Source organism: Haliotis rufescens, unplaced genomic scaffold (assembly GCF_023055435.1).
Source record: "Haliotis rufescens isolate VD_foot unplaced genomic scaffold, xgHalRufe1.0.p SCAF_4, whole genome shotgun sequence".
Lineage (NCBI taxonomy): Eukaryota > Metazoa > Mollusca > Gastropoda > Lepetellida > Haliotidae > Haliotis > Haliotis rufescens.
The window spans coordinates 24,925,096-24,943,558 of record NW_025964112.1 but is presented as its reverse complement, the minus strand read 5'-3'; the positions used below and the strand labels follow the sequence as shown (position 1 = coordinate 24,943,558).

Sequence of the window (18,463 nt, the reverse complement as noted above, 5' to 3'; positions counted from 1 at the left end):
GCAAATTTATTTTGAAACATATGAAACTGACTGTTGTGTACGTTGTAATCAAGCTATTTCTTTGTATCATTATTATTTCACGGTAATATTTCTCCATATTCACAAGGTCATAAGCTTGTATGTATTCACAAGGTCATAAGCTTGTATTTATGTATGTATTCACAAGGTCATAAGCTTGTATGTATGTATGTATTCACAAGTTCATAAGCTTGTATGTATGGTTGAGTGAGTGAGTATGGTTTTACGCCGCTTTTAGCAATATTCCAGCAATATGACGGCGGGGGACACCAGAAATGGGCTTCACACATTGTACCCATGTCGGGAATCGAACCCGGGTTTTCGGCATGACGAGCGAACGCTTTAACCACTAGGCTACCCGACCGCCACTATGTATGGTTGAACAGTAATGCGGCTGTATCACACCAGCACAAACGGTCAGGCAACTGTTTAACGAAACTATTCCTATCGCATAACCTAAAAGGCAAATGTTTAGAACACAATATTCCATATCGCGTGGGTTACAATTCTTACGAGATCACCTCACCGACACGTCGAGATCTTGTCGCAGGCAGCTAAGTTATGCAACTCGATGACCATGTGAGCGGCGGGTGCACTCCGGACCCCAAATGGCTGATTAGGTTTAACGCGGTGTAGGAGAACACAAATGGAGTGCAGCGGGAGTTGCGCAATGCAGTTGCGTGTCTTGTTGATTTGGTACCACTTGACGAAAATGTTGAGCTCATAATCGACTTGTTCACTCTTATACACCGAGCAAGGCAATTTACTTAATTGCCATATTTGTAAGACTAACGCTTGAGTGCCCTTGTACCGTGTAACATGTAATAGGGGACAATAAGATCCGACTTGAAGAAAGATGGCGAATATTTGTATTGTCTTGAACTCACGCAATTCTGGCAGGATGGTCTTCAGAAGGATGCATGTTTCTACAGCGAATCTCTGTATATTTTCTATTATATTATAGATGTTTATAAAAATATCTATTCCAAATAAATCAAATCAAAATACATTTTCATTATAACATAATTTTTGCTTCTATCAGCCAACCATTTTTGTAATTTTAATATTGAGTTTTAAAATACCACCTGGAAAGTTAGGCTTACCAGAGACAACACAGCGAGGGTTGGAAAATTGTGTCTGGGCTTACCGACTAAGAAGGTGTGTGTAGCACATCACGTATCACGATGCCTTTCTCAGTTTAGTTGACGTGTTCGGTTGAGAAAGAAATTCAAAACACATCATATCCAACCGAATGTTGTGTTGAAATCATCAAAGTAACATATAACCCATTTCTTTTCACGTAGTTGATCGTTGATAATTACATTAAAGTCTGTTGAAGCGAACATAAAATCTCCATGGGTTTCACTGCTGATATTGTCCAACATCCTCACACAGCATTCTGTCAAATGGTATGAGTGAGTGAGTATGGTTTTACGCCGCTTTTAACATTATTACAGCAATATCACAGCGGGGGACAACAGAAATGCAAATGGAATGTATGAACGATCACGGCACTTCTCCGCTTGTGCTGTATGACAACATGACGATACGTTTGTGTACAGCAAGTTTCTTTAAAATAACATTAATCTATGTTGTAGATGGTATTCTATATTTGTATGACACGAATGTGTTTACGCATGTCGAAATACAATGTTCACTCAGTGACACTGTGTCATTAGTACGAGTAGTAATAGTACGATTGTATAAAATGTTGTTGTTGTTGTTATTGGCTACCTCATTCACACAGTACGATATGACGCCAGAAGCACCTGTCTACTATAGACAAGCTCCACACGTTACACACAATCTCATTTAGTCATGATAAGTGGCATTTGTTTGCAAATAGCAAAATATATTGTCAACACCAGTCTTCACTTCATTTTCCCGTTTACACATTGATGGCGTCACGACCACGCTGTTGTACCCTGAACATGGATATAAAACCAACTCTCATTAGATAATATATTCGGTCGATGACCTTCGCTGGTTGAATACGGGAATGTTATTACGTCACGGATTATGTGAAGCTATTACGTCACGTAATGAGGTCACGCTGCGGTACGTGGTCGGCTTAGGCTAACGTGAAATTTGAGTGTTTCTGAGCTATGTGACGCCCCAGTATAATCACGTGGCGTACATGTGTCGTCGTGTGGCGTCATTCAAGTTTCCTCTGTGCAATGGGTGCACGGCCGTGTTTTGTGTGTGTTAACATTGGTTTAAGTGACCACCCTTTATAAGTGCAGTATGATACCTGCTGCATTACATTGTCAGTGGCGATATAGTGTTTGTAAAACCGACATACCTTCACTTACAACAATCAGGGACGGATCCAGTTTTCATCCAGGATGTTTTTTAATAATCGTTGACATAAAGTGTTTCTGATTTTTTTTTTCAGGAACCCCTCCTCCAAAACCCCAACACACGCACACACGCACGCACGCACGCACGCACGCACGCACGCACACACACACACACACACACACACACACACACTATTATGTCACAGTAAGGAATTCGACACAAAAGTTACAGAAGTTTGATATCCTCTATTGCAGAGAGTAAATCCATGTTCAAGTACATGACGATGCACCTGGTGAAAGGTAGCACTGAAATGTCGTGACAAACAAAACGTGTTTCCTGTAGATATGGTACACTACAATCCATACTGACCTCAGTGTGTGCTATCGATATCCTGTAGATATGAAACACTACAATCCATACTGACCTCATCGTGTGCTATCGATATCCTGTAGATATGAAACACTACAATCCATACTGACCTCAGTGTGTGCTATCGATATCCTGTAGATATGAAACACTACAATCCATACTGTCCTCAATGTGGGCTAACGATATCCTGTAGATATGGTACACTACAATCCATACTGACCTCAGTGTGTGCCATCGATATCCTGTAGATATGGTACACTACAATCCATACTGTCCTCAATGTGGGCTAACGATATCCTGTAGATATGGTACACTACAATCCATACTGACCTCAATGTGTGCTAAGGATATCCTGTAGATATGGTACACTACAATCCATACTGACCTCAATTTTTGCTACCGATATCCTGTAGATATGGTACACTACAATCCATACTGACCTCATTGTGTGCTAACGATATCCTGCCATCCATTCTGACCTCAATGTGTGCAAACGACGTCCTGTACTTATAGAACACTACAATCCATATTGACCTCAATGTGTGCTAACAATACCCTGTAGATATGGAATACTGCCATCCATACTGACCTCAATGTGTGCTAACAATACCCTGTAGATATTCGATATGGTAAACTACCATCCATACTGACCTCAATGTGTGCTAACGATATCCTGCCATCCATACTGACCCAAATGTGTGCTAACAATACCCTGTATATATGGTACACTACAATCCATACTGACCTTAATGTGTGCTAACGATATCCTGTAGATATGGTAAACCGCAATCCATACTGACCTCAATGTGTGCTAACGATATCCTGTAGATATGAAACACTACAATCCATACTGACCACAATGTGTGCTAACGATATCCTGTAGATATGAAATGCTGCCATCCACACTGACCTCAATGTGTGCTAACAATACCCTGTAGATATGGTACACTACAATCCATACTGACCTCAATGTGTGCTCACGATATCCTGTAGATATGGTACACTACAATCCATACTGACCTCAATGTGTGCTAACAATACCCTGTAGATATGGTACACTACAATCCATACTGACCTCAATGTGTGCTCACGATATCCTGTAGATATGGTACACTACAATCCATACTGACCTCAATGTGTGCTAACAATACCCTGTAGATATTAGATATGGTAAACTGCCATCCATACTGACCTCAATGTGTGCTAACGACATCCAGCCATTCATACTGACCTCAATGTGTGCTAACGATATCCTGTAGATATGGAATACTGCCATCCATACTGACCTCAATGTGTGCTAACGATATCCTGTAGATATGGTACACTACAATCCATACTGACCTCAATGTGTACTAACGATATCCTGTAGATATGGTACACTACAATCCATACTGACCTCAATGTGTGCTAAGGATACCCTGTAGATATGGTACACTACAATTCATACTGACCTCAATGTGTGCTAACGATATCCTGTAGATATGGTACACTACAATCGGTACTGACCTCAATGTGTGCTAACAATACCCTATAGATATTAGATATGGTAAACTGCCATCCATACTGACCTCAATGTGTGCTAACGACATCCTGCCATCCATACTGACTCAATGTGTGCTAACAATATCCTGTAGATCCATGCAGACCTCAATGTGTGCTAACAATATCCTGTAGATATGGTACACAGCAATCCATACTGACCTCAATGTGTGCTAACGATATCCTGTAGATATGGAATACTGCCATCCATATTGACCTCAATGTGTGCTAACAATACCCTGTAGATATTAGATATGGCACACTGCAATCCATACTGACCTCAATGTATGCTAACGTCATCCTGCAATCAATACTGACCTCAATGTGTGCTAACGACATCCTGTGATCCATACTGACCTCATTGTGTGCTAACAATACCCTGTAGATATGGTACACTGCAATCCATAATGACCTCAATGTGTGCTAATTTAAGGATATCCTGCAATCCACATTGACCTCAATGTGTGCTAACGATATCCTGTAGGTATGGTACACTGCAATCCATACTGATCTTAATGTGTGCTAACAATACCCTGTAGATATTAGATATGGTACACTGCGACCCATACTGACCTCAATGTGTGCTAAGGACATCCTGCAATCCATTCTGACCTCAAAGTGTGCTAACGATATCCTGTGGATATGGAACACTACAATCCATGCAGACCTCAATGTGTGCTAACAATATCCTGTAGATATGGAACACTACAATCCATTCTGACCTCAATGTGTGCTAACAATATCCTGTAGATATGGAACACTACAATCCATGCAGACCTCAATGTGGGCTAACAATATCCTGTAGATATGGAACACTACAATCCATGCAGAGCTCAATGTGTGCTAACGATATCCTGCAGACATGGGTACACTACAATCCATGCAGACCTCAATGTGTGCTAACGATATCCTGTAGACATGGGTACTATGCAATCCATGCAGACCTCAATGTGGGCTAACAATATCCTGTAGATATGGAACACTACAATCCATGCAGACCTCAATGTGTGCTAACGATATCCTGTAGACATGGGTACTATGCAATCCATGCAGACCTCAGTGTGTGCTAACAATATCCTGTAGATCCATGCAGACCTCACTGAGTGCTAACAATACCCTGTAGATATGGTACACAGCAATCCATACTGACCTCAATGTGTGCTAACAATATCCTGTAGACATGGGTACACTGCAATCCACACTGACCTCAGTGTGTGCTAACAATATCTTGTAGATATGGTACACTGCAATCCATACTGGCCTCAATGTGTGCTAACAATATCCTGTAGATATGGTACACTGCAATCCATGCTGACCTCAATGTGTGCTAGTGATTTCCTGCAATCCATACTGATCTCACTGACCTGCACGGAGCCGTGTAACTGACCAGCATGGAGCCGTGTAACTGACCTGCGTTGAGCCGTGTAACGGTTGTTTGTTTGTTTGCTGTTTAACGTCGCACTCAGTAATATTCTATATTGCTATATGACGGTGGTCTGTAAATAATCGGGTGTGGGCCAGACAATCCAGTGATTAATATAGCCTGCATGGAGCCGTGTAAATGAGCTGCATAGAGCCGTCGAACTTACCTGCATGGAACCGTGTAACTGACCTGCATGGAGCCGTCGAACTTACGTCCATAGAGCCGTCGAACTTACCTGCATAGAGCCATCGAACTTACCTGCATAGAGCCGTCGAACTTAACTGCATAGAGCCGTGTAACTGACCTGCATAGAGCCGTCGAACTTACCTGCATAGAGCCGTGTAACTGACCTGCATAGAGCCGTCGAACTTACCTGCATAGAGCCGTCGAACTTACCTGCATGGAGCCGTGTAACTGACCTACATGGAGCCGTCGAACTTACGTCCATAGAGCCGTCGAACTTACCTGCATAGAGCCGTCGAACTTACCTGCATGTAGTCGTGTAACTGACCTGTATGAAGCCGTGTAACTGACCTGCATGGAGCCGTGTATCTGACCTGCATAGAGCCGTCGAACTTAACTGCAAAGAGCCGTGTAACTGACCTGCATAGAGCCGTCGAACTTACCTGCATAGAGCCGTGTAACTGACCTGCATAGAGCCGTCGAACTTACCTGCTTAGAGCCGTCGAACTTACCTGCATGGAGCCGTGTAACTGACCTGCATGGAGCCGTCGAACTTACCTGCATGGAGCCGTGTAACTGACCTGTATGAAGCCGTGTAACTTACCTGCATGGAGCCGTGTAACTGACCTGCATGGAGCCGTCGAACTTACGTCCATAGAGCCGTCGAACTTACCTGCATAGAGCCGTGTAACTGACCTGCATAGAGCCGTCGAACTTACCTGCATACAGCCGTGTAACTGACCTGTATGAAGCCGTGTAACTTACCTGCATGGAACCGTGTAACTGACCTGCATGGAGCCGTCGAACTTACGTCCATAGAGCCGTCGAACTTACCTGCATAGAGCCGTGTAACTGACCTGCATAGAGCCGTCGAACTTACCTGCATAGAGCCGTCGAACTTACCTGCATGTAGCCGTGTAACTGACCTGTATGAAGCCGTGTAACTGACCTGCATGGAGCCGTGTATCTGACCTGCATAGAGCCGTCGAACTTACCTGCATGGAGCCGTGTAACTGACCTGTATGAAGCCGTGTAACTGACCTGCATAGAGCCGTCGAACTTACCTCCATAGAGCCGTCGAACGTACCTGCATGGAGCCGTGTAACTGACCTGCATAGAGCCGTCGAACTTACCTCCATAGAGCCGTCGAACTTACCTGCATAGAGCCGTCGAACTTACCTGCATGGAGCCGTGTAACTGACCTGCATGGAGCCGTCGAACTTACGTCCATAGAGCCGTCGAACTTACCTGCATAGAGCCGTGTAACTGACCTGCATAGAACCGTCGAACTTACCTGCATAGAGCCGTCGAACTTACCTGCATTGAGCCGTGTAACTGACCTGTATGAAGCCGTGTAACTGACCTGCATAGAGCCGTCGAACTTACCTCCATAGAGCCGTCGAACTTACCTCCATAGAGCCGTCGAACTTAACTGCATAGAGCCGTCGAACTTACCTGCATGGAGCCGTCGAACTTAACTGCATAGAGCCGTCGAACTTACCTGCATGGAGCCGTGTAACTGACCTGCATGGAGCCGTGTAACTGACCTGCATAGAGCCGTCGAACTTACCTCCATAGAGCCGTCGAACTTACCTCCATAGAGCCGTCGAACTTACCTGCATGGAGCCGTCGAACTTAACTGCATAGAGCCGTCGAACTTACCTGCATGGAGCCGTGTAACTGACCTGCATGGAGCCGTGTAACTGACCTGCATAGAGCCGTCGAACTTACCTCCATAGAGCCGTCGAACTTACCTGCATGGAGCCGTCGAACTTAACTGCATAGAGCCGTCGAACTTACCTGCATGGAGCCAAGTACATAAACTGTCATACGTTGATTATGGCCAATGAGTATTTATTGCTTGAAATTGCTGACATGAAATCATGTGCAATTGATGTTGATGTAATTAATTAAGACGATGTAGTGAAGTAATATATTTTCACCTTTTTGGTCCTATACATTTTGTGTGGATAATTTTGCAAAGGGCATCTTTCTTTCTTGGCTGTGTTTGTTACCGTGAAATATGTAGTGTATTTAATAATCAATGGCTGAACATGTATCGCCATGGTTTAATGGGGTGGGTGTTTGTATGTCTTCCGAGTTCTATATTTTATTTATGGTTACTTAATCTTAGTTCAGAAAAATCGTCTTCACATTTTCTTATTTTTACAGTGATTGAGATGTCCTGTATGCCTTTAGTTGCATTAATACCTAGAAGAGATTCTTTGACAATGTACTGGGATTCAAACTTTATTTATGAAATAAACTACTAGTGGGAGTTGTTCATCGTACAATGAGACACTGAAGGGAGAGTAAACCATGAGGGGCGCACCTTTTCTCTGAATATCGACTGTCATTTGTCTCCATATTTTGGGTGCGTTCAATGGGTCGAAGCGTTGTGCGCAGATGAACGCAATGACCTATTCAACGCACCCAAAATATAGAGACATTTGCAAAATGTTTAATGTTTTAAGAACAAATATATTATCTAATGGAGGTAGCCCCCTCTAATTCAAGACTGACAATTGCCTTGTAATTGATTTCTGTTCCATGTGATTAATTATCATTTCATTAATAACCTTGCGAAACAGTTTATTCCAGCAGCTGCTTAGTGCAATACCCCTTTAGTTGTTAGGCTCAGTCTTAAAACTTTCTTATGATTGTAATTGGGTGATAACCAGAGGCTGCCTGCAGTGTGGTAAGATACCACGATTTAAGACATCATTGAACAGTTCAACCAATTCGTCAGTGCAAAAGATACTATTGCTGTTATGAATTTGATTTCAATTGTTTTTGAATTGTTTTATGTAAGAATGTCATTTGTGGTTATTGGTTTATTAAGAATGTCACGTATATGTATGTCACGTATATGTATGTCACGTATATGCATATTTCCATATCTTAATGAATTATGTAGAGGTTTCGGAGAACATATTTTTGTTTGAGTGTCGTAAATATTGTTTGTTAGCTCTTCAGAATCAAGATAAACATCTTCCTTCTGAAATAAAAATGTAAGTTGATTTGCTAGTTTTCAGATTTGTTTGGTTCTTGTTGTCCAAGCTTATTTTGTTTATAAACACGTTATTTCCTTCGGAATAACATTTCACTTTAACTTTCATTGTTTGCAATAAGAGTCCTATGTATATCATAAGAGCCTTGCATGTATGGTTAGGCAAACGGCCTACGCTTTTGTTTATCAGCATAGTTGATGAATGACATTAACACTGACATTACTTTCAACGACACTCATTTGTACGCATTTGGGCACGTGGCATGTCGCTGTGACGAGTGTAAAACTGGTTTAACTCATAGCGCCTCCACTATTCCCCAAAGTGAAGGGAGTGCTACAAGACGGGTATACGAATACGTACCCACGTAATTAACTTAAATATTCACAATCAATGCCATCTGAACATTCTATTTCTACCCCTTCCCTCACACAACCCCGACCACCATCCCACCCTCATTTCATGGCTATTGACACCCGGCACCCACCCTGTGTTCAGGATAGCATATACCCAATATCGCCCCAATACAGCCACCTGTTTACACCGAGCGTGTTTCCAGTGCTTCCTTTCAGCAGTTATTTTGTCTCTTATCGCATCCCCGCTGACATCAGCTGATCGACACGGGTTCAACAAAATGATCTTTTTGACATGTATTGTAAAGCTGTCACAGTGTGTTTGTGTTTCTGCCCAGCGTTGTTTGTTTATTCCTTCTGGGAGTTGGTGCATCTGCTCATCACCTCTTGCGGGTAGACAGACGGCCACCGCGGAGGTCAAGTACATGCCTGAAGCCGCTCCCTATTTCCCTACCAAACCCTACCCTGTCCTACACCTTTTCCTGTATCCAGAGCCTACCCTGCCCTACACCCTTCCCTGTATCCACATCCTACCCAGCCCTACGTCCTTCCCTGTATCCACACCCTACCCTGTCCTACACCCTTCCCTGTATCCACATCCTACCCAGCCCTACATCCTTCCCTGTATCCACACCCTACCCTGCCCTACATCCTTCCCTGTATCCACACCCTACCCAGCCCTACATCCTTTCCTGTATCCACACCCTACCCAGCCCTACATCCTTTCCTGTATCCACACCCTACCCTGCCCTACACCCTTCCCTGTATCCACATCCTACCCAGCCCTACGTCCTTCCCTGTATCCACACCCTACCCTGTCCTACACCCTTCCCTGTATCCACATCCTACCCAGCCCTACATCCTTCCCTGTATCCACACCCTACCCTGCCCTACATCCTTCCCTGTATCCACACCCTACCCAGCCCTACATCCTTCCCTGTATCCACACCCTACCCAGCCCTACATCCTTCCCTGTATCCACACCCTACCCAGCCCTACATCCTTCCCTGTATCCACACCCTACCCAGCCCTACATCCTTTCCTGTATCCACACCCTACCCAGCCCTACATCCTTTCCTGTATCCACACCCTACCCAGCCCTACATCCTTCCCTGTATCCACACCCTACCCAGCCCTACATCCTTCCCTGTATCCACACCCTACCCAGCCCTACATCATTCCCTGTATTCACACCCTACCCAGCCCTACATCCTTCCCTGTATCCACACCCTACCCAGCCCTACATCCTTCCCTGTATCCACACCCTACCCTGCCCTACATCCTTCCCTGTATCCACACCCTACCCAGCCCTACATCCTTCCCTGTATCCACACCCTACCCAGCCCTACATCCTTCCCTGTATCCACACCCTACCCAGCCCTACATCCTTCCCTGTATCCACACCCTACCCAGCCCTACATCCTTCCCTGTATCCACACCCTACCCAGCCCTACATCCTTCCCTGTATCCACCAATACCTCCATACACCCCTATCCCACAACCTTCACCCATACGTGTTCCACACCCTTCCTCCACATACACCCCTTTCCCACACCCTTCACCCATATCTGCCCCACACCCTGCCCCACAGCCTGGCATCACACACCTCGCTGTCCCACACCCTTCAGCCATACCTGGCCCAACGCCTTACCTCAACATCCCACCCTGCCCTACACCCTCTTACCACACCCTTCAAACAAACCTGCGCTTACACCCTGTCACCTCACACTTCCCTGCCCCACACCATACCTTCTCTGCCCCTCAACTTGCCCCACACCTGCACCCATATTTGCCCTCACACCCTGCCCTGCCTCCATACACGTCCCGAAATCCTGCCACTGCATCCATATCTGCCAACAGTTGCCAATGTGAAGCATTTATAACATAAATGTTTCAATGCATGCCCCATTAACAAAGTCACTGAGATTTAAAAATATAAGTCCACCTCAAGCACTTCCCCATCTCTGTATGTACGTGCAAAGGGCATCACCTGGGAAGCGAATTTAGTCCGCACGTGTTCATTCCCCATTCTCATTGACCCCTCACCTCCCTTACATCATCCAACGCACGCCGATCCCCACATCCAGTGCCGGCAGTATTGTCTGTGGAAATGCCCACCCTCGCGGAAGCTTACAGAGCATGAAGTGTCTCCCATTCTCCTTCTATTATTTCAGAGTATTTCAATGGCTGATCCCACTATATTACTATTATTACTCGGTTATCAGCCGTGTCTACTTCATGTGTGTCCTCATTGTCTGGAAATATGTTTTACGAATAGCTGACCTTACACAGGTAAACAAATCCGTTCAAGGGCACAATCACCTGAAATAGGCTTTTAATATTGTTAACGCTACAAAGTATCTATGACTAAATACGCCTCAAGGAGTGGCGAGATATGCACATCTGGACCTTTTTTTGAGCGACCATTTGCCACGAACTGGACTCTGGACTACACCAACCTCTGACATTAGGATAAATATCAAAGGCTCAAGTACGGGAAATATTTGTTTACTGGAGCGGTGTGTAGGTCGACTTGACCTTGGCGTGACCCAACCAGAGGAGGACCAGACATTGACCGACGTTCTCTATGACTAGTTTATAGCCAGTGACGCCTGTAGCTTACATCGACGGACATTACATTCTGGTATATATGTTTCATCCCTCCCTAAAAATCTCTATGAATGAAAGAAATCATGAGCAAATGTTTATACCTTTGAATCAATCCTTAAAATTTAGATATTGCCATGACGTGTACAATAACGAAAGTTATTTTGGCCGAGGACACGGGTTGCCTAGTTGTTTGATCTCAAAATTAACCTGAACAAAGATCCGCCCCTTAGGCATACCAGAACCCGCCGATCGCCATTCCGAATTCCATAATGTAATCATTGGTTGATCCTCTCCACACTGATACTCGTGGGTTTCACCCCACCTCGTTACACCGATACTCCTGGGTTTCACCCAACCTCTCGATACGGAGAATCGTGGGTTTCACCTAACCTCACTACACCGATACTCGTGGGTTTCACCCCATCTCGCTACACCGGTACTCGTGGGTTACACCCGACCTTAAAACATCAGTACTCGTGGGTTTCACCCCACCTCGCTACACTGATACTCCTGGGTTTTACCCCACCTCACTACACTGATACTCCTGGGTTTCACTCCACCTCACTACACGGATACTCGTGGGTTTCACCCCACCTCTCGATACCGATACTCATGGGTTTCACCTCACCTCACTACACCGATACTCTTGGGTTTCACCCCATCTCGCTACACCGGTACTCCTGGGTTTCCCCCCACCTCACTACACCAGTACTCCTGGGTTACACCCCACCTCACTACACTGATACACATGTGTTTCACCCCACCTCACTACACAGGTACAACTGGGTTTCACCCCACCTCACTACACCGGTACTCCTGGGTTTCACCCCACCTCACTACACCTGTACTCCTGGGTTACACCCCACCTTGCTAAACTGGTACAACTGGGTTTCACCCACCTCAGTACATCAGTACTCCTGGGTTTCACCCCACCTCACTACATCGGTACTCCTGGGTTACGCCCCACCTTGCTAAACTGGTACAACTGGGTTTCACCCCGCCTCTCAATGCCGACACTCGTGGGTTTCACCTACCCTCACTACACCGGTATTCCTGGGTTTCACCCCACCTCAGTACATCAGTAGTCCTGGGTTCCACCCCATCTTACTACACCAGTATTCCTGGGTTTCACCTCACCTCACTACACCTGTACTCCTGGGTTACACCCAACCTCACTACACTGATACTCCTGGGTTTCACCCCACCTCGCTACACTGATACTCGTGAGTTTCACCCCACCTCGCTACACTGATACTCATGGGTTTCAGCCGACCTCACTACACTGATACTCATGGGTTTCACCCCACCTCGCTACACTGATACTCCTGGGTTTCAGCCAACCTCACTACACTGATACTCGTGGGTTACATCCCACCTTAAAACATCAGTACTCCTGGGTTTCACCCCACCTCAAAACATCAGTACTCGTGGGTTTCACCCAATCTCTCGATACCGATACTCAAGGGTTTCACCTCACCTCACTACACCGATACTCTTGGGTTTCACGCCATCTCGCTACACTGGCACTCCTGGGTTACCCCCCACCTCACTACACTGATACTCGTGGGTTTCACCTATCCTCACTACACCGGTATTCCTGGGTTTCAGAGTTGTCTTGGGTTTCAGCCCACCTCACTACACTGATACTCCTGGGTTTTACCCCACCTCACTACACTGATACTCCTGGGTTTCAGCCCACCTCACTACACTGATACTCCTGGGTTTTACCCCACCTCGCTACACTGATACTCCTGGGTTTTACCCCACCTCACTACACTGATACTCCTGGGTTTCACCCCATCTCGCTACACTGATACTCCTAGGTTTCACCCCACCTCTCGATACCGATACTCGTGGGTTACACCCCACCTCAAAACATCAGTACTCGTGGGTTTCACCCCACCTCTCGATACCGATACTCGTGGGTTTCACCTCACCTCAATTCACCAGTACTCCTGGGTTTCACCCCACCTCAAAACATCAGTACTCCTGGGTAACACCCCACCTGAAAACACCTGTACTTCTGGGTTTGACCCCACCTCACTACACTGATACTCGTGGGTTTCACCCCACCTCACTACACTGATACTCGTGGGTTTCACGCCCTCTCGCTACACTGATACTCCTGGGTTTCAGCCCACCTCACTACACCGATACTCGTGGGTTTCAGCCCACCTCTCGATACCGATACTCGTGGGTTTCACCTACCCTCACTAGACCGGTACTCCTGGGTTTCACCCCACCTTACTACACCAGTAGTCCTGGGTTTCACCTCACCTCACTACACCTGTACACCTGGGTTACACCCCACCTCAAAACATCAGTACTCCTGGGTTACACCCCACCTCACCTCACGGATACACCTTGGTTTCACCCCACCTCACTACACCAGTACTCCTGGGTTACACCCCACCTCACTACACGGATACACCTGGGTTTCACCCCACCTCACTACACAGGTACAACTGGGTTTCACCCCACCTTACTACACCGGTACTCCTGGGTTACACCCCACCTTGCTTAACTGGTACAACTTGGTTTCAGCCCACCTCAGTACATCAGTACTCCTGGGTTTCATCCCACTTCACTACACAAGTACTCCTGGGTTACGCCCCACCTTGCTAAACTGGTACAACTGGGTTTCACCCAACCTCACTACACCGGTACTCTTGGGTTTAAACCCCACCTCAGTACATCAGTACTCCTGGGTTTCACCCCACCTTACTACACCAATACTCCTTTGTTACACCCCATCTCACTACACCTGTACTCCTGGGTTTCACCTCACCTCACTACACCTGTACTCCTGGGTTTCACCTCATTTCGCTACACCTGTACTCCTGGGTTTCACTTCACCTCGCCACACCTGTACTCCTGGGTTTCACCCCGACTCGCTACACCTGTACTCCTGGGTTTCACCGCACCTAAAAACATCAGTACTCCTGGGTTTCACCCCGACTCGCTACACCTGTACTCCTGGGTTTCACCTCACCTAAAAACATCAGTACTCCTGGGTTACACCCCACCTCGCTACACCGGTACAGCTGGGTTTAACACCACCTCTCGATACCGATACTCGTTGGTTTCACCTACCCTCACTACACCGGAACGAGCTGAATATGGTGGACCTAGATCAAGCTGGGAGACAGAATCAGCTGGACACGGTGGACTGAGATCAAGCTGGGAGACAGAATCAGCTGGACACGGTGGACTGAGATCAAGCTGGGAGACAGAATCAGCTGGACACGGTGGACTGAGATCAAGCTGGGAGACAGAATCACCTGGACACGGTGGACTGAGATCAAGCTTGGAGACAGAATGAGCTGAACACGGTGGATTGAGATCAAGCTGGGAGACAGAATCAGCTGGACACGGTGGACTGAGATCAAGCTGGGAGACAGAATCAGCTGGACACGGTGGACTGAGATCAAGCTGGGAGACAGAATCAGCTGGACACGGTGGACTGAGATCAAGCTGGGAGACAGAATGAGCTGAACACGGTGGACTGAGATCAAGCTGGGAGACAGAATGAGCTGGACACGGTGGACTGAGATCAAGCTGGGAGACAGAATCAGCTGGACACGGTGGACTGAGATCAAGCTGGGAGACAGAATCAGCTGGACACGTAGGACTGAGATCAAGCTGGGAGACAGAATCAGCTGGACACGGTGGACTGAGATCAAGCTGGAGGACAGAATGAGCTGGACACGGTGGACTGAGATCAAGCTGGGAGACAGAATCAGCTGGACACGGTGGACTGAGATCAAGCTGGAGGACAGAATGAGCTGGACACGGTGGACTGAGATCAAGCTGGGAGACAGAATGAGCTGGACACGGTGGACTGAGATCAAGCTGGGAGACAGAATGAGCTGGACACGGTGGACTGAGATCAAGCTGGGAAGAAGAGTGAGCTGAACACGGTGGACTGAGATCAAGATGAGCGACAGAATGAGCTGAACACGGTGGACTTAGATCAAGCTGGGAAGAAGAATGAGCTGGACACGGTGGACTGAGATCAAGCTGGAAGAGAGAATGAGCTGAACACGGTGGACTGAGGTCAAGCTGGGAGACAGAATGAGCTGGACACGGTGGACTGAGATCAAGCTGGAAAACAGAATGAGCTGGACACGGTGGACTGAGATCAAGCTGGGAGACAGAATCAGCTGGACACGGTGGACTGAGATCAAGCTGGAGGACATAATGAGCTGGACACGGTGGACTGAGATCAAGCTGGGAGACAGAATCAGCTGGACACGGTGGACTGAGATCAAGCTGGAAGAGAGAATGAGCTGAATACGGTGGACTGAGATCAAGATGAGCGACAGAATCAGCTGGACACGGTGGACTGAGATCAAGCTGGGAAGAAGAATGAGCTGAACACGGTGGACTGAGATCAAGCTGGGAAACAGAATGAGCTGGACACGGTGGACTGAGATCAAGCTGGAAGAGAGAATGAGCTGAACACGGTGGACTGAGATCAAGCTGGGAGACAGAATGAGCTGGACACGGTGGACTGAGATCAAGCTGGGAAACAGAATCAGCTGGACACGGTGGACTGAGATCAAGCTGGGAGACAGAATCAGCTGGACACGGTGGACTGAGATCAAGCTGGAGGACATAATGAGCTGGACACGGTGGACTGAGATCAAGCTGGGAGACAGAATCAGCTGGACACGGTGGACTGAGATCAAGCTGGAAGAGAGAATGAGCTGAATACGGTGGACTGAGATCAAGATGAGCGACAGAATGAGCTGAACACGGTGGACTAAGATCAAGCTGGGAAGAAGAATGAGCTGAACACGGTGGACTGAGATCAAGCTGGGAAACAGAATGAGCTGGACACGGTGGACTGAGATCAAGCTGGAAGAGAGAATGAGCTGAACACGGTGGACTAAGATCAAGCTGGGAAGAAGAGTGAGCTGAACACGGTGGACTGAGATCAAGCTGGGAAACAGAATGAGCTGAACACGGTGGACTGAGATCAAGCTGGGAAACAGAATGAGCTGAACACCGTGGACTGAGATCAAGCTGGGAAACAGAATGAGCTGAACACGCTGGATTGAAATGAAGTTATATACAAGATGTGCTGAACGTGGTGGACTGAGACAGTTGGGAGACGAGATACACTAACATTGTGGACTAACACCGGTCTCCCATGAGCGTCTGTCTCGTCCAAATAATACTATATTGTTCCATTGAAGTAGGTGAATACAAGCTGACTTAAATCAGCTTTGATAGTAATTAGATTTGTTGCATCCCACAAAACTGTTAACTAAACTCCGTATAGAAACAATTCAAACCGCAAGAGCCGTCGCATGACAGAAAACAGCTTATGTTGGGGTACTCTCTCCTCCTTCCAGGACTTCCAGGACTGTATTGGTTATACCCTACCCTTTGTAAGAAGAACTCGTATAAATCGTGTTGTGTAGAGAATATAACGTGATGCTGGTAAGAGAATTCAGAGCTGTAGCTTGGGTCGTAAAAATGCGCCAGACATGTTTACACTAATGTTAAGTTAGGTTTATTTGTACGGCCAAGGAATAAACATACTTCAGTCGGGAAGGTAATCAGAATCATATGAAGGTGCAGAGGTCAAGGTCAAGGGTCATGGTTCTTTGAACGAAGTCCACGGTATACCCTGCTGCACGCAGTATGTTTGAAGACTTGTCTGAATCCTGTGTGCTTTAACATAGAACAATCATAAGTGTGTTGCCTGTCACCATGCTTATGTATGAGGCACCCGAAGTATGCAGACATGATGGACTTCGGTTGGTATAATGGGGAAATAGCATAAAAGGAAAATGAAGGATGACATATTTTGCAACGTTAATATACGGAATGAGTACCTGTTTCTTTTAAGAAAATATGGCAATATAGTTCCATGACTCGCAGTGTCTGTTCATCAGATAGAAACGCTGTGGGGTGTGCGGGTAGTTTGTAAGGGTCCTTTGAAGGGATTTAAAAAGGAATGCAGTTAGATTTCGTTTATCCGGCATACCCTAGAAAAGATGGAACAGATGTAGGGCTGGGACGGGTAACTCGGGTACTTGGGTCGGGTGGGTCCTGAGTAGGACTCGGGTACCCACAGGACAACCCGGACCCTCGGTTAGTCACGTGATATATTGTTTAATGACAAAATTATCTAAAACTCTATGGTTACACTACAAACCACTAATGTTCCCATTTCTTTCTGACAATGCACCCATTCCTTCTGACTTTCCCGTTTACCCAACCTCTACCCCCCACGCCCCCCACACTCTCTCCCTATACCCCACCGCCGGATCCTTAACCCCGTCTCATTACACGTGCCATTCGTCACCAACTCGTGTTATTCCGGGACAAGCCGAATGCAGGTTACGGAAAGGGGCGAGTGGTGACGAATGTCCACTTGCCTGTCCATTATGTCACCTGTATAGCGTCCACGTGCCCTATCTCACCTTCTCCCCGATAACCACCATCCCCCACCTGCCACCAGCGTCATTATGTAAGTTTTGTGTACCCGTGGATAAGACTCCTCACCTCTCCGTGCCACGCCACAGTGTCCCGCCAACTAACACTATCAGTAGAGGCACGTTTGACAGGACTCGCTAATATATTTGTGTTGTGTCTCATGTGAATAGCCATTAACGTTGATAAAGTCCAAGTTCATGGTCCTTTGT

The 18,463-nt window shown here is 46.5% G+C and overlaps 1 protein-coding gene across 1 annotated transcript; it reads right to left on the bottom strand.

The window, feature by feature from the left end:
• Positions 1-14,834: 14,834 nt before the first annotated feature.
• LOC124121621 (extensin-3-like) lies at positions 14,835-18,262 on the bottom strand. Its single transcript, XM_046484653.2, has 2 exons — positions 18,242-18,262; positions 14,835-16,832 (listed from the first exon to the last, which is right to left on the bottom strand). Exons 1-2 carry the CDS (start codon positions 18,260-18,262, stop codon positions 14,835-14,837), a joined length of 2,019 nt encoding a protein of 672 aa, XP_046340609.2.
• Between the last annotated feature and the right edge of the window lie 201 nt (positions 18,263-18,463).

Coding starts and splice junctions, on each gene's coding strand:
- LOC124121621 (XM_046484653.2), bottom strand. CDS start 18,262: ATGGTGGTTATCGGGGAGAAG. Junction 16,833..18,241: donor TGGTGGTTATCGGGGAGAAG/GTGAGATAGGGC, acceptor TCTGTTTCCCAG/CTTGATCTCAGTCCACGGTG.